General features: G+C 37.3%; 1 protein-coding gene across 3 annotated transcripts in view; it reads left to right on the forward strand.

Moving 5' to 3' along the window:
- Positions 1-11,966, forward strand: part of NAB1 (NGFI-A binding protein 1) — a 48,604-nt gene extending 36,638 nt beyond the window's left edge. The window contains exons 5-8 of one of the 3 annotated variants that reach the window (XM_065931945.1): positions 1,804-1,893; positions 3,543-3,705; positions 6,137-6,253; positions 7,786-11,966. In XM_065931945.1, the coding sequence (XP_065788017.1) occupies positions 1,804-1,893; positions 3,543-3,705; positions 6,137-6,253; positions 7,786-7,874 (459 nt within the window). In that variant the 3' untranslated portion in view covers positions 7,875-11,966. The remainder of the gene's footprint in view (positions 1-1,803; positions 1,894-3,542; positions 3,706-6,136; positions 6,254-7,785) is intronic. The other 2 variants (XM_065931943.1, XM_065931944.1) reach the window with 2 other exon arrangements.
- Positions 11,967-18,021: the final 6,055 nt, after the last annotated feature.

Below are 18,021 nucleotides of genomic sequence, written 5' to 3' on the forward strand. Positions count from 1 at the left end.
CTAGAAAGGTGGCTATTCTTAGTTTAGAAAGGCTGATTTGTATATCAACCCACCATGGAGCTACCTAAGACTATTTCAAGATGTTAAATTTACTTTCTTTTGACTCTAAATTACTTTATTTCATGTCTTTGAATTTTTAAAAAATGGACAGTTATTAATAACTACTAGGAAATGAATTCGAGTAGATGCAATATTTGAAAACATGAGATTTGCAGTGGAGAAGCAATTTTATGCAAAGACCCTGATGGGGAAAATCTGAATCAGTATTTCATACTTGAAATAGTATAATTTGTTATTATTACATCTTTTTCTGCTCTGTTATTATGTAACAACTTTAGTTTTTCATTATTCACCCTTTGCTACAAACATAAAGCTTTATCAAACAAGGAGAAAAATGTTTTGGAAGTTAATGACAGTATCTTGAGTATCTCTTGAGTAATTTTTAGTAGAGTTAGTAAAACCATGTTATCATGATGTTTGTAGTTATAAATTTTATATGGAGCACTAAACAGGCAAAGAAATTTGATAAAATTAGTAAACAGATTTGCATATATATAACATGTATATATGTATGGTATAAAATGGAAATAAGTTGAAGTGTTATCCAAGAGGAGAGTGCCCCAAGTACACTCTACTTAATAAGAATAGATAGAAATAAGTATACATAAGAATACCAACTGATATATTTATTCAGTAGTTATTGTATGCTAAAGGCAGTATCTCATTTGCTTTATCTCACAACAGCCCTGATAGGATAGGTTATCCTAATTCTCCATATGAAGAAACTGAAGTTCAGAGGGTTAAGTTACTCATCCAGTGTCATGTAGCTAGTAAGTGGTGGTGGAATCAGAACACAGGTATAGGTCTTTCTGATTCCTCACCTCATTGTCTGCCATGTGAAATGGTAAAGGAGAAATGTCAAGTCAGCTTGGAAGAATTCTGCAGAAATCCGGGTTGGAAGTTTACTTTGGATCTTTACCACATTACGTATAACAAAATAAATTCCAGATAGGTTAGAGAGTTAACATTTTAAAAATGAAAGAAACAATAGAATAAAACTTTAGAAAACTGGGGGGTAGATTTGAATACCTCTCAAATCTCCAAAAGAGAATGTCTTTTGAATTGTATAGTAATAGAAGAAATCACAAAGTAAATAAGTGTATATTCAGTATAGCTACAATATGTAAAGTTAAATTTTTTTGACTATCAAAACAAAAATATAAATTGGCAAAAATTAAGAAAACAACACCCAGTACTGGCAAGGAAGACTGTCATACTTTGCTTAGGATACAGTAAAGCAGTAAAGGCCCTTGAGGAACATATGTGATGGACATAAAAGTGTTCATCCTTTTGTACCAGTTCTACTTCTGATAATCTGTTGTATTTTAAACTATAGAAAATGCTATTTCCATGAAAAGTATTTTTGCAGTATTTTTCATAAAACCAAAAAATAAGGCAAATAATCTAAATGTCCAATATGAAGATGGTGATTAAACAGTCAAACCACCAGATGAAATGTTATATAATCATTATTATCAGTGATCATAAAATCTGTGTTTCAGTGTAAAACACTGTGAATGTATAAACTTTTTCATCTTTTTCTCCTGTGTTTTTATTGAGGTTGCAACTGTGGAAATAAGGTAATTAATTCTACCATAAAGACTGAAATGAAGTATTGTATGTTAAAATCTTAATCTTGATTTCTCAGGTATCAGGATTAAGGTGGATTTCTTTGCTTCATCTTCTGAGTTTTTGATAATATGGTTATTTTAAAGTAAAAAGTACATATTCTTTGACCCACAGGATGGGTTTCCAGATTTCCAGGACTCTGTGCAGACACTCTTCCAGCAGGCTAAAGCTAAGAGTGAGGAGCTCACTGCCCTTAGCTCACAGGTAACATCAGCCATTAGTTAACACTTCATAACAGCTTCAGTGGGTGAAAAACTCAATGGCCGCTAGCTTCAGTTTTAAATTCAGTTTCATCCAAAGACTAAATTTATTCCTGGTTGTTTTTACAATGTCATCTGATCCACAGCTGTGTCAACAAGATAGCAGTATCAGCTAGGTTTGGTCTGCTTTGTGAGCAGAACCCAGGATCTGCTACTTCTTTATTCTTTGAGGTTTTGTAGGAAGTAAGACAGATTCTCTACTTAAGAAAACTCAGAAGCAGCAACTTGATATCAGGAAAACAGCCATGTTGACGCTGCATGTATTATAACTGTGAGATAAAGCAATTCTAGTTCTCAGTAAAATAGTAATAGTCAACATTATAGCTCATGTTGAATCATTTCAGTTCATGTATAATGAAAAACTAGTATGTACTTTCAGGTGCTTTCGCTACTAAGTGATTTTATTGTATACACAGAAATTAACATTTTTAAAAGGCATTTTTGCCTTGTAGTAGGTACTGTAAGTTTTATTCTGATTGATCTTCTCACTTCTAATCACCAATTTGCTTTTGGTCAGATTTAGTGGTGCCAAGTTTTGTATTTTCATGTGAAGAGGATGAAAAATAAATTTTCTTCCTCCAGAAATCTTATTGAAATTTTATTAATTAGTAATAAATGAATTGGAAGTTATGATTCCTTTTAATCTGGTTTATTTGAGTCAGAAAAATAGTCTAAGCTTTTATTCTGTTTTATGAGTAATTTTATGTGTTAGCATATTTCACCTATTGATTTTTACTATTGTGAATCAGGATTATTGTAACTAATTTTATATAGCATATTCCTTGTATGAGTCTCCTGTGTATGAATCCTCTATGTAGCATAGCAACGATTCATATCTGTGCCGTTGGACTATTACCTCCTTGGCAAAATACCACAGATACAGTGCTCTGAATAGCACACACAGGTAATTTAGAACAGTGCATAGAGAAGGGACTTAGAAAACACACGTAGAGATAAATTTATATGTCAGCCAACTAATTGTGTATTTTAAAATATGTCATTTGATGAGTGGTTGGAAAATACTGCAGTTTCATTCCATGATGAAGGTGAAGATCCTCGTTGGCACTGAGGTTCTTCTGCATAATTTGCATTGTTTAATTTTGGTGGGAGGTGTGTTTGTCTGGTTCTTCTAGACAGCCGTTTTACACCTTTTCTCCCCCAAACATACTGTCATCATATCGGAGTTTGTGTAGTGCCAAATCCTAAAATAAAAACGCCAAGATTTCACCCTGTGTTAGAAGCAGTTTATAGCAGATGGTGCTGTTGCTGTGAGGTTCTTTTTTAAAAAAATCTTTAAAAGGACTTGGTACCTTGGCAAACAAAGCTAAGGTTATTCTGCTTTTGAGCTAGAATGGAATTCTCTTTATAGGACTGAGCAGAAAGCTTTTTTTCCTTTTGTACAAAATCCAGCATTCTGTGTTTTAACATGATGATATAGACATCAGTGCATATTTATGGAACGTGTATACCGCATGAAGTGTGAACTAATTTTAATGAATACTAAATATATTTGCTGGAGTCTGAAATTGGCATCTTTAAACCATTAAAAAATCTAGGATGTTTTAGTTATTTTATTTTCTCTTTACTTACTAGCAGTCTGAAAAGGTGATGGCAAAGCAGATGGAGTTCCTTTGCACCCAAGCTGGCTATGACAGGCTGCAGCATGCTGAAAGAAGACTGTCGGCAGGACTGTTTCGGCAGAGCTCAGACGAGCAGAGCCCTAACGGTCTGACCTCAGACAATGCCGAGGGACAAGGTACGTCCTGAGAGCGACCCGCGCCTTTAGTGCCAGCTGCTCTGTGCACTCTGAAGAGAAACAAGCAAAAATGCGCTTATAGTTCTCTATCAGAATTGTTAAATTGCCCCTTTTTCTAAAGAGGAAAGAATTCTTCCTGCAAATTTAATTGGTAGGTTTTTTTTTTAACCTTGTCGTTTAGTTGCTAAGTTGTGTCTGACTCTTTGAGACCCACATGGACTGCAGCACGCCAGGCTTCCCTGTCCTTCACTGTCTCCCGGAGTTTGCGCAAACTCATGTCCAATGAGTTGGTGATGCCATCCAGCCATCTCATCCTCTGTCACCCCCTTCTCCTCCTGCCCTCAATCTTTCCCAGCATTAGGGTCTTTTCCAATGAATCGGTTCTTTGCTTCAGGTGGCCAAAGTACTGGGCCATCAGCTTCAGCATTTGATTCATCCTTCCAGTGAATCTTCAGGGTTGGTTTCCTTTAGGATTGACTGTTTTGATCTGCTTGCAGTCCAAGGGACTGTGAAGAGTCTTCCCTAGCACCACAACCCTAAACAAGAGCTGGCCCATGTAATTGACATGTATTTTGTAGAGCGTGGATGGGAGATGTAAACAGTATAAATCATTTTTCCTCAAGAAATGAATTCCATGGGAGATGTTAATCATTTTTTAAAAGACTAGAACTGCATTTTTTTAAGAAACATATGCAGATTTGTCTGAAATTTATAACATTTGGTTCCTAACAGAATGTGGTAACTGTGTCTAAAATACTATGACAAAATAAGAAATTTGAAGAGAGTATAAGAAGGGAGAGACTTGTAGAAATGTCATCTTCTTTCAGGCTTCACGTTGTTCTGTAGACTCTGAAGATATTTTGTGTGGCATGTACTTCGGAAATTGTTCTCTTAAACTCTTTAGATGTAAAAGGCTTTGCTTCTTGAGTATTTTAACCATTTTTAAAATTACTTCATTTGTGTCTACACATGAAGAAAATTCCAAGTGACTGTCATGCACCCATTCAGCAAATATTTTTTTGTATCTCCTGTGTGCCACACTTCTAGATACTGAAAATGTAGCGGTAAATCAGATAGACCCTGCTCCCTTGGGGCTTATGCTCCAATGGAGAAAGATGGATAGCATCCAAGTATCAGAGTAGATCCTCTAATTTCAAATAGTGATAGTGTTTGAAGAAAAGCAACTTTGTAGGGCCTTTTTTATGTATTACTGTTACACCTTTTTAGAGAGTGGTTACTATAGTCAAAAAAATAAGATTTCTAAATAGGAATACCATCCTAACCAGCCTTCTTCAACTATAGAGTAAAACATTACACGTTAGCAGATCAGAGTAGTGGTGAAGAACATTCTTCCTTTAAAATATTACAGAAACTTTAGTGGAGGTCTTGTTTAACTTCTCCAGTCATCCTTGACAGTTAAGATTAGAGTTAAGAAATGTTAGTCACTCAGTTGTGTCCAATTCTTTGCAACCCCGTGGACTGTACTCCACCTGGCTCCTCTGTCCAAAGAATTCTCCAGGCAAGAATACTGGAGTGGGTAGCCATTCCCTTGAGGGATCTTCTGACACAAGGATCGAGCCCAGGTCTTCTGCCCTGCGGGCTGATTCTTTACCATCTGAGCCACCAGGGAAGCCCGAGAATTAAGAATCAAAGACATTAATGAAAGATTTGATTACTCTCATTTGTGACACCAGGATACTCCAGTGCAGGGCAGCAGTTTGCTAAGTGTGATGGATTTAGGTTTATGATAGGGAATATGATTTGGTGTATGAAACATTTTTTACCATATCTGTGCTAATTACATCTTTTCCTGGCTTTGCCACAGGTTTTGCTGTTCTAGTAATTGGCAGTTGGCCTGAAGTCATCTCTGAGTCTGTGTGTGAAAGTGTTAGTCGCTCAGTCATGTCCAGCTCTTTGCGATCCCATGGACTGTGGCCCACCAGGCTCCTCTGTCCATGGGATTTTCCAGGCAAGGATACTGGAGTGGGTTGCCATTCCCTTCTCCAGGGGATCTTCCCGACCCAGAGATTGAACCCAGGTCTCCTACATTGAAGGCAGATTCTTTACCATCTGAGCCACAGAAGAGATTTCTGTGTCTATAGTATTTGTTATTATGTGGTTAATGACCTACCTTGGTAAAACGGCTACACTAATAAGAAAATGCCTAGAAATCTCAGTCTTTTGTTTCATTTGTGATTAGCTTGTCGAAATGTCCTGACAGAACAATAAATTGTGAGACTAGCTTGAATTGCCATTTCCCTCCTCAATTATTATCTTAAATATTTCTCCAGCTAGCATTTAAATTCTTCAGTGCCTGTTGACTTTCCTTATTTATTTCTTAAGGCGTGTTCAGGCAATTCATGGAAACTTATTTTTAAGAAAGCCGGGATGCATTTTTAATTATTCATATTCCTTTTTGCCTTTTCATTAGGAGAAAGACCTTTGAATCTCCGAATGCCTAATTTACAGAACAGACAACCCCATCATTTTGTCGTGGATGGGGAGCTGAGTAGACATTACTCCAGTGAGGCAAAGTCCCACTCATCAGGTAAAAATGTAGGATGTGATTAGAGGGAGTAATACTTGAATAAAACATATGTTGATTCTAATCTCCTAACTTCTCTTTGTCCCTCCTTAAAAAAGGGTCATTGCTAATACTGTTACTAGTCAGTTTTCTCGCCTTGGAAATAATAGATTGCCATATTAACAGCCAGTTTTGCTTTGTTTTGTTTTTTTGAAAACATGGTATTCCAAAGAATAGACAGGGAAAAGCTCTTGAAGGTTGAGATTATTTTGATTACCTATTACATGAGCGGTGGCTTTATGCAAGATTGTAAATCAGGTAATAAATGACTGACTTCAGATATTATATTCCCTTTTCCAGCCTTTCATAATATGAAATTGATTATATGTTTGCTGTCTTGCTAAGAGAACCACTTGTGTTTTTCTAAAATCTAAACTTCTCATGCAACTGCATTTGGGGGGTGATATTTTTATTTCAGAAGTAAACTGAACTCCATAAAAGGGCAAGCCGTTCCTCATATAGTTGGTGTTTTCATGTTTTTATGCAAGTAAAGTGAGTTAGAGTTAAAGGTATTAGAGACCAACACCATTTGAAAGAATCCAGTATTGTTCAGTCTTTGAGTTAAAATAACTTTAAGAGTCACTTGAAGTCAGTTGTCTTATCTGTAAAACATAATTTCTGCCTCATTGAATAGTTAGGAGGATTAAACAGGATAACCTATATGAATTGCCTGGCTGATAGGAATTCAGTAAATGGTAGCTACTATTACTCTTGGTATGCTGAATTTCTGTACAGAGAGGGACATTCATAAAGTCAACTTCCTAATCTCAGATAAGCTATTAATGTTGGTTACTTTTCTAGAATCCTTTTTACAGTGTATGTGTGTATCCCCCAGTATTAATACTTCACATAAATAAATACTGCATTTTATTGTCATTCTGTAGCATGTGTTTGAGGTTCAAATAATTATTCATGTAAGGAATGAGTCCTTATGAAAAATAGAATCTTCATTGTTTTATCCCTGTTTCTCCCACATTAAGGTTTTGTGACTAGAGAAACTTAAAAGTAGTCCCATGTTTAAACATGGAAAATGTTTTTCTGCCTCATGTCTTCATTGGTAGTAAATATTTTGGCCAGTAACTTTGTTGTTTGTGAGTGACCAGTTTTATTTTAGATATTTTATTTATCACTTTGGACCAAGCATTAAATAAAAACCAGTACGTTCTACATGCTGTGTGCTTTACATGAGTTTTGTAATTTAGATCTCATACTACCATGTATAGATCCTATCCACATTTTATAGATGAAGACACTAAGGCTTAGAGAGATGTGTAACTTGCCTAAAGATGTATACAGCTAGTAATGGGTAGAAATGGAGTATAAATCCAGAATCCAAAATCTTAGCCACAATTTTATAAACATAATTTTATACAGAATTGCAGTTACGAATAGTTGATACTGCTTGCTTTGGGGTTTGAGTTTGGGGGTTTCTTTTTGTTTTTTTTTGTGACCTTTGATTTAAAGTATTAATATATTTTGTGTTTCCATTCTTATAGAGAGCCTTGGGATTTTAAAAGACTACCCTCACTCAGCTTTTACTTTGGAAAAGAAAGTCATCAAAACAGAGCCTGAAGATTCAAGATAGCTGTGATTCTTCACTGTTCTCTGAAAATGGCATCAGAGCTAAGGATAATGCTCCATCATAGAAATAAGCCTTAATAACCAATGTTGCCTCATTCAACACAAACAGATTTCATAGCCAAAGCATAAGGACTGATACAGTAGTCTGTGGAAACCAGGAAGACAAAGCTACAGCCACAAAGGAGTAAACTGAGAGAATGTTGCAATCTGTAACAGAAGTACTGATCACATTCCTGTGTAAGTCATTTTATGTGGAAAGGCTTACAAATTAACACTGTAAGCGTTCACTATTTAAGAATGTACAATGTATTTGTGTAATTTATAGAAGTAAAACCTAGATGTTGAGACCTGTTTGGACCAATAGATGTGGATAAAGTTTATTTTACTTGAAATTTCATTGTCTGCTTTAAGTGTTTTACGTAAATATTATTGTATGTCAGAGTTTAGAATCTTTGCAGTCATAAAAAAGAAAGTTTAAGTGATGTAGTTGTTGGCAAGGTTGTAATGACTTTGGAAAAATGGAAAGCAGATACTCAATTTAAGCCAAGGAAAATATTGTAGTTTTAATATCTGATAAAACTGATTTTGTTTAAATAGGAAATGTCTCATTTCTTAGCAGTCAGATGTCATTTTTACTGGCTTAATTAGGCAATAGTTAATAAATACTGGAGTAAAGTTAAAAAGATGAGCAATAGAGTAGAAAAATCTTGCCTGGTTGATCCAGGTTGCGTTCTGAGATAGCTACTTAAAGGGTAACGAAAATACGAAGCTGCTCCTTGGACAGAGAACCTGAAATAGATGGACCGATGCACAAAAGCCTTGACTTAAACACTGTTATTTCAGAACGTGTTATAGATTGAGACATAGTAAGTTAATCCTAAATGTGATAAGAATGATGACTGTTAACAAAGGCTATATATATAGTAGAGTAAGCACTGTTTTATATCCAGAAATTCCTGTACGTAGAAAACCCTTTTCTACATACCAGAGTCAGAGAAGCTAGATGGTTCTCCCTGGGGAACGTCTTCCCATCCAAACTGTTCACAATTGTGGACGACCGGTGCATCCACATTTGCAGGCATATTTCTATGGAGGTTTAGTTGACACCTATATTCATTATTTATTTTACAATTTCATTTTTGTATACTTTTTGGATTTATGAATGCAGTTTTTTCTTAAAACTCATTTTAACTTGAAAATCGGTTTTAATTCTCCCTGTTTAGTTAGTGGGCTGTATACATATATATGAGGGTGTGCTTAAATGTTAATAACATACTTGCATACTTATCAGAATTTCCCTTTGGAATCCATAGTGAAAAACAAATACTACTTCTACCCATGTATATTTTTTCTGTTGGCTTAAGAGGAGAAGATGTTTGACAGCTTTACCTCCTTCCTCCAGATTTAAACCCAGATATTGCCCAGGAGAGTGTATTGACTTGGAATATGTGTTTCTTGTTTTCAGTTCTGCTCTAGGTCATAACTGAATAAAGAATGTTAAGTTGTAGTCTGTTATATTAAAATTCGTCAGCCAGATGTCAGATGAAGTGTCTGCACTGTAGTCCCTGACCACTGTCACGTATGTAATTCCTTTTCCGTGTGGATTTGTAGAATAGCTTTACAGTAGAGACACCAGTAAACAACTTTTATACTGTTAAGAGGCTTTTTCCCCTTCTTAAATGTTTTAATTGTACCATAGTGTTTTGCCCACTGAAGAAGCTTTCTGTGGACCTTGCAACTTTGTTGCTAGCTTGAGGTTGATAATTGTGGTTGTTCACTGTATGTAGAAATAGTATGAATATGATTTACATAGATTGTTCAGTTTTTAATATTAGCCATAGAACTGGTTAGTATCTCAGTAGTTTCATGAAACGTTTCCTGTATTCTAATCTATTTTGAGAAATTTTGTGGGGTTTTTTTTAATTGTGTCTTATAGTTCAAGTTTGTAGATTTTAATAAGCAACAGTTTTTAAAGATGTGATAATCTTCCAACTAATATTTATCTGTCTTTCATGACCACACAAACTGCACCTTTAAATCCGTGAATAAGTTTCCTTAAGTATCATACTTCTCTGGTCTTCCTGTGCTGGGTGATAGGGGGAAGCACAAGAAAAATTTCAGTAGAATTCAGTTTTTATTTTGTAAACACTAATGTATTAAACTTGCTATACATTGAAGCAAATAATATATATTTTTATTTGAATTGTATATATGAATTGGATGTTATAACTAGTCGATTTTTTTCATTGTGTTAGAGGTATTTTCACTGAACAAGGTCAATTGGTTACCTCAGTATTACAGCCAATATAGTCCAAGGGACCATCTCTCTCAAGTCTCGTGTTGTACTTTATTATGTGAAGCCCTCGTTTCTGTGACTCTAAAGCTGTTGGTGAGGTGGGATGAGTGCACCTGCTTCCTGTGGCAATAAAGACTTCGTGTGCCTCACACATCTGTGTTTATAGAGCTCTCTGCATAGCATTCCTCACAGCAGTGCTAGCCTACCTGTCTCCCCTCGCATTAGGGCCGGGGGCTTCTGTCTTAAGACTTCTTGTCGGCTGCCTTCATTTCTGTAGGGTTATCTGGCAGGCAGGTACTCAGTTTACTCTGGCTCTCAGAGAATTTGGTTTATATTGTTCTCACTTATAAGAAGTTTACAAAGACATTTTGAAAACTACCCACCGTATCTAACCAACTAAATAAATAAAAGGGGGAACATCAGGATTTAACACTTTGCAAACATACTAATATTTGCAAAGTGTTAATGTGACTTGGCCTCAGTATTAAGGGCTATATATGAAATTGAACTAACCTGTGGTAGAGAATTAGCAAAAGCCTTGCTGTAAAATTGTAACAGGTGAGTTTGGTAGATTAATAGCTTCAACCCTGAGCCAGTGGCTCGGGTGAGGGTGGAGGCCACAGAAGAACTCTAAGACGTGATCTTTGCCCTTTGGGAACCCAATACTTAGTTGAGTGGGAATTATTGTCACTCAGATAAAATCCAGATTCCAGTGTGTTACAGAGGGATAAATAAGGAACTGACATTTAAGTGAATTCTGTGTTCAGTAGGCGTTATGGGAGTAAAAGCTTTACAGGTGAAAGAAAGCACATTTAGTGAGTGAGACTGGTGATGAGCCAGGACTGGAAAGGTGTGGGGTGTGCCTATAAAGCTGTAGTGGGCATGCATTTCACTTGGAGGTCACTTTTTTTAAAGTTACAAAGCTGAATGCTTCAAAATAATGCTTGCCATGGATAATCATTCTTTTGACAGTCCCAGTGAACTTGTGAAAAAGCAGGGGCTTAATGTGTGAAAACTGAGTATTATTGTCAGCGGCCTTCATTTCTGTGAAGTTACTCGGCAGGCAGGTGCTCAGCTGGCTCTTCTGTCAGAAAGAGAATTTGGTTTATATTGTTCTCACTTAATGAGAAGGTTACAAAGACATTTGAAAACTACCCACCGTATCTAACCAACTAAATAAATAAAAAGGGGGAACATCAGGATTTAAGACTTTGCAAACTTACTAATATTTGCAGTGTTAATGTAACTAGGCCTCGGCATTAAGGTTTATGCCTTTTTCTGTCCTTAATTAGTAAAACCGCCTAGGGAAAAGCTCTAGGATTTGGTGATTGTGAGCACCTAGTGAACCTTGACAGTGTAAGAGCTGAAGCCTAAATAAGCATGTAAGGAGTTTCCTAACATGGTCTGCTCACTTGGCTACTCAAATGTTTGAGTATTACTGACACAATACCCATTGTGCTTGTGACTTCACTTAATACTGCGCTGACTCTTCAAAAGAAAATCAACCGAGGTATTAACCTAATGAAACTAGGAGGTCTATCTCATAGGAAGTGAATTCATCAGTAAATAGCTGAAGTTAGAGTTGAGCAAACATGTTTGTGTTTGTAACAGCTTGAAGCATAAGACCAAATATGGTAGCTGCTATTTAACTAAAAACCACCTTATGGTCCAGCTGTGTGCATGGGTGGTGTTTCAGGGAACCCAGACTTATTTATTTGTTATTATCTGTGGGTGTTCTCATAAATGAGATTCTTAAGTGGGCCTCCAAACTTAATAAAAGAATGATCCAATGTCAAGAAATTTGTTTTTTATTGTAAATATGCTTAATTTCAGAAAACCTTACTGTTGATTATTTTCTTAGTGGCTCTATAAGATGATTCTTATTTTATACTGAAGCGATCAAAAGCTAAATGTAGTGTTTTTCTTTGAGTATGCAGCAGTTACAGCTTTAAAATCTCTTCTTTGGCCTCTGTTTCTACTGACCTACGAAAATTTTTTTTAAAAGAAAAAACCACCTCTGTGGTGTTTGAAACTTTTTGTGCAGAGAAAGCTTATCAGAAATTTATTTTGTTAATTTGCTATCAACTTATTAAAGTTAGAATCCAAAAACTTATGGTGTTTTAAGTTTTAAAGTTTATCTTATAAATTTTTTTCTGTCTATAAGCTTAGTGATTTTTAGGGAACTATGAATAATTGGTTGGTTCCATTTACAAAATTGGTTTAAAAATCCCTTATATTTTTATTCTTTCATACTCTTCCTGTCTTCTAAGGGCCACAATTTTGAATTATTAAAACAATATCCTGTTGAATTCTAGGTCTCCTGGTTGTGTCTGTTTGATCACAGCTTCCAAGGTTATTTTTCTGACAGCTAAATAATCTACTTCCAAGTATTGCTCCCAATAAGCATAAAGGTCTAGTTTTTACCAATTCATCTTAATTAGTGGAAATTTTTATGACATTTTTGTAGCAACTGCATAAAACTCTCAAGGAACATCACAAATGAATTACAAAAAATACTGATCTTAGTTTTATTGCAACATTCAGATCAAATATTTAGTTATGATCCTTTTTCTGTTTTATTCTTACTGCCTGATTCCAGACACTTAAGTGAGAAGTTACCTCGAATATTTTTAGTCTACTATATAATTGCTGTCTATTTAAGTTTTCCAGTGTAGCTTCTCAAAAGAATTGATTTCTTCACAATATCAGAAATAGAGTTAGTTGAATGCTGCCATCAAACATAATATTGCAAAATGCAGCTTAAGTACATGTAACACTGGTTTAAGATGATACCACCACACAAGTGTTAACAATCAACCCAAGAATTTTTCTCATCAGCCTATTAAGAGGGACAGATTTTTGTCAATTTCCTGGTAGTCCAAACAATTTGGTACTCTACCAAGGCTAGTTTTGCTGTGGGTGAGCACCAGTGACGGTATAAGTTAAGATTGTGCTTCATATTTACACATTCTGAAACTTTATGAGTCATCTTTGCATTAAAAGTTTGCACCTCATAAATTTATGCTTAAAAGTGCCATGTTCAACACCCACACACAATCCTAAGCAAGTAAGGCCATTCTCTTGTAACTGTCACAGACACCCTCTGCTGACAGGTCATTTAGGCTCAAGTATGTAGGAAGATATTTAAGTAGTGCACACGTAGGTGGAATCTTACTGGTAACTGGCTCGGCTATGAAGATTTTATAGTTTTCTGAGACTCCATACCGTCCTCAACTGTGAACTCTTAAACCAAACATCTGTGGTCTAGCCCCATACCCTGTTATTTAGTAGCCTTCCCAGAAGACAAAGTGATTTTTTTTTTGGGTGACATGTTCTTGTACTGTAAGCCCTCCAGAGTCCCATCATTTTGGTTACAATTCTAAAGAAGAGGTACAACACGCTTTCTACCCTTAAGTCTCTGACAACATAATGTGGGCATGTTTTCCATTAGCAGTTAAAATGGACGAGGTCATCTTTTTCCTTTCTGAATTCAGCCAGTTATTCTATCAGAATATGCTCATACATTGATTGATGGAACTTCTGCACGCATCAGCTAATTCTCAAGTTGGAGCACATCTTTCTGATTGTTATCAGTGAGAAGACAGCTTGACTGATGAAATAGACCTATCACAGATATAACCAGATACTTAATTCCAATTCTTAGAGTTTTAAAAAACCATTCACTTGTTAAAAAAAAAAAAAAATATATATATATATATATATATATATATATAAAATTGTGAAATCTAGTTTATTCTCCTTTCCTGAACTGAGTGGAAAAATTCTGGAAGTAGCACCTTTATTGAAAGCTTGCAGGCTATCTTTATCATTACAGTTGTGACCTAATTAATCCCTTTCCACAAACCAGCAAATTTGGCACTGATTTCCTCTTTTTATGAAAGAAAAACTACATTGAGAGGTTTGGAAGCTCACTGATAGCTTGAGAAGGAATTAATTTGCAGGTGACAATTGTTTCTGCTTTGGTTTCTGTCCTTAAAGAAAGAAAACCTCTGTGCATTTTAAACCCCAAAGTTGCCTCCAGCTCCTTTATGTGGACCAATGTGAGGGCTCCAGTGAGACAATTAAAGAAGGTTGAGGAAAGAAGCAGCATAGGACTGACAGCCTCAAGTATAAAGATTGTTACTTTGTTTCTTTAATGGACAGTCTTCAGAGAAATCATGTGTCCCAGCCTCAAATATAAAGATTGTTACTTTGTTTCTTTAATGGACAGTCTTCAGAGAAATCATGTTTCGTTTTGTTAAGTATTTTCTTAAAACTCCAGGGTTTTCTAAATACGGCAAAAATTACCATGAACATTTTTTAGTCATGCGTCTGAGAACAAGGTGACTATCAGAACAAATTAAGGTATGGCTTCTGAACCTGAAACATGTATAATACTAAACAGATGACATTATTCAGGACAAATTCAAAGAATAAGAGAATTACAAACAGCTGACATCCAGAGCCCTCACTGCAGGGCACGTGTACCAGGCGTGGGTATCGTTGCCAGCTGTCTTGGAGGCTGCTTGCGGGGCCGGGGGTGGGAGGCGGACCCTGAGCTCTGCCAGACACGGAGTTTGACAGGCCCTCAGTTTGTCTTAGTGGAGCTGGGGATCAGGAAAGTCTGGAGCTCGGATCAAGACAGGGTTCATGGATTTGGGCGGTAAACTGTATCATGAATGGTGGGTGGAGCGATCAGAGGGAGAGAGCACGGGAACAGGAGAAAGAGCCCTGGGAAATACTAACACGGAGCGGGCGGGGTGAGAAGAGCTGCCAGACACGCAAGAAAGGGCAGTTAGAAGAGCGGAGAGGATTAACACCCAGGGCTACAGAGGGGGTCGTCAGTCACGTCAGCGTGGGTGAGAGCAAGTAGGATGAGAACAGGCTGTTGGGCCTGATTGTTAAATAGGTCTTTGTTAACCTTTTAAGAGAGTGCTACCAAACAGGGTAATGGGGGGAAAAGAACTGATGCAACTCTTCAGTGCGATTTACCAAAGTAAACAACATACTGATAAAAGTAATTGAGTATGAAAATTAGTAGTGACTTTGATTGATGGCCTCTTTCATCCAAACATAAGGTTTGAATAGACACCACATTCCTCTCTCATCACAGACTAGACGGCATTACTTGGGGCTGTTTGAAATCCCAGCTCACTATGCAAGCCAGAAATCAGTGTACCTAGATCACTTAAGCTCAGCCCAAACCCTGTCACAGCCTGCACGTCAAAAGGTTGAAGTGGAGGGACTTCCCCGGTGGTTCAGTGATAAGGATCTGCCATGCACTTCGGGGGGCGTGGACCTGCTCTCTGGTCTGGGAACTGTGATACCACGTTCCGTGGAGCAGCTGCGCTCTGCACCTCAACTGGAGAGAGTCCCTGCCCCACAGTGAGGATGCAGCGAAGATCCCACACGCCGCACCTGAGACCTGATGCAGCCGAATTCTTGTTTGTTTGTTTTTTTAATTAAAAAAGGTTGAGGTAGCATCCCACAATACCCGATCAGGAACACCAAACTTTACAGCAGAAGAGTTTGGTGTAGAAGAAGACATTTAGGTTTTTTGTTTGTTTTTCTATGCATCTCAGTAAAGCAAGCTTTTAACTGTAAACTACTAATGATTGGACCCGTGATGAGAAAGGTGTAGAAAGTTAAGATCACCTACTCTATTCCCCAAATGAACCTGGGCGCAGCAGTTGGTGACTTGTCGAAGGACTCACAGCTGACAGGTGGCAGAGCCCCCGGGCCCCTGTTTCCCTAGTCTGGTGCTCTCCTATACCACCCTGCCTGTCCACTAGGTGAGATTTTTAGTACTTCCCCAAGCAAAACGGAGAACTCTGTACTGTTAGTGGCCAGAGAAAATTCAGGAAACATGAATTTGAGTTCTGACTCATCTACCGTTTATTTGCCACCAAGTCATTCATATCTCTTCATCTATAGCTGCATTTCCATCATCCAGAGAAGTACAGTTTGGTACTTCAAAGCTCAGTGCTACAGATGGAAGGACTGGGGGTCAGAAAGTCTCTGTTCTATAAATGGTTTTATCTTCAGGCAACGAGGCATTCAAGTCATTAAAGCTTTTTGACCTTTAGTTTCTCACTTGTAAGAAGTGGATCATGAGATGCTCTCCAGACCCCAGGGCTGTGGTGGAATTAATTGAATATAAAAGACATAAAAGCTGTAAAATAGTCACAGACTTTTATAAAGTACAGATATTGCCTTACGTGATTCCGTGAGTATCCTCAAGAATCCAGGAGGCTATCCTGATAATGTTTAAGTTATAGCTAATATTTACTGGGGGAAAAATTTAATTAGAGTCTGCAAACTTTCTTTCCATTAAAGAACATACTTCTTTGCTTATTTGTTGCAAGCCGACTAAAAAGGCTTTTATTCAAACTCCTGGGAGGGTCTGTCACGAAGCATGGGAAGGCTGAGTAAGGTTAGGGATGCTGGACTTCAGTCCTGGACTCTGCTAGTGTCTTTCTGTGTGACTTGTCAGATCACTCCTTTGCTGTACCCTGATTTCCTCTTCTGTGAAAAGAGAGTTGGGCTTTCATGGGTTGTTAATTCCTTGTGCCACATATCCTTCTGATAATCTTATTTAAATGTATTGATCCTCTTCTCATAATGCACCCAGGCCTTAACTTTAGCATAAATTTCAGTGGACTCAAAGCCTAGACAGACAGCATATTAAAAAGCAGAGATGTTACTTTGCCCACAAAGATCTGTCTAGTCAAAGCTATGGTTTTTCCAGTAGTCATGTATGGATGTGAGAGTTGGACCATGAGAGTTGACTGATCGAGGAAGAATTGATGCTTTCGAACTATGGTGCTAGAGAAGACTCTTGAGTGTCCCTTCGACATCAAGGAGATCAAACCAGTCAATCCTAAAGGAAATCTTCCCTGAATATTCATTGGAAGGACTGGTGCTGAAGCTGAAGCTCCAATACTTTGCCCACCTGATGTGAAGAGCTGACTCATTTGAAAAGACTCTGATACTGGGAAAGATTGAGGGCAGGAGGAAAGGGGGACAACAAAGGATGAGATGGTTGGATGGCATCACCAACTTGATGGACATGAGTTTGAGCAAGCTCTGGGAGTTGATGATGGACAGGGAGGCCTGGCGTGCTGCAGTCCATGGGGTTGCAAAGAGTCGGACACGATTGAGTGGCTGAACAACACAGTCTAACCTAATACAGAACGGACTCCAGGTTAAGAATCCCTAACCTCATTGGTCTCTTCTAAATTTAATTGTCTAGGAAAGCTCTGACCAAGATGTCTATGTCTATTTGGGGCACAGATAGCATTCCATTTTCAGTTAGCTTTTTTATTCATTAGAGTTCAACCTGGATCCTACAGATGGTAGGAGATTTCTGGCACAACGCCACTCCATAAGTAGTTGAAATTTGTGAAGAAAAGGGTCTGAAGTCCTCAGTATTATTTAAAATGGGAACTCCTGAATCTGTCATCCCATATCTTAAGCATAGATAATTTTTGGCTCACACATCTAGGCCAGCAACTAAAATACAATGGCACTTTATATAACAAGTTCTTAAATCTGTTCATATTAAAAAGAAATTGAAGAAATTGAAGACCTCCTCTTTGCTTGAAAAGATACATGCAAAGGCAATAAATAAACTTGGATTATGTTCTTTTTTATCTATTACCTGTTCTGAGAATCAGGTGAATGGGTGACAGACCACCTACTCTATCAATTATATAATGACAGCCCATTCAAATTAGTTTAAGCACATAGAGAAGTTTATTTTGAAGAATACAAGTATATCTCAAGGAATCCTGGACAGGATATCAGTGCGGACTCAGGAAGAACTAGTGCCCAGAAAGCTGGGGGTTCAGAAGTG

This window comes from Muntiacus reevesi, chromosome 3 (genome assembly GCF_963930625.1).
Source record: "Muntiacus reevesi chromosome 3, mMunRee1.1, whole genome shotgun sequence".
In the NCBI taxonomy this organism is placed as follows: domain Eukaryota; kingdom Metazoa; phylum Chordata; class Mammalia; order Artiodactyla; family Cervidae; genus Muntiacus; species Muntiacus reevesi.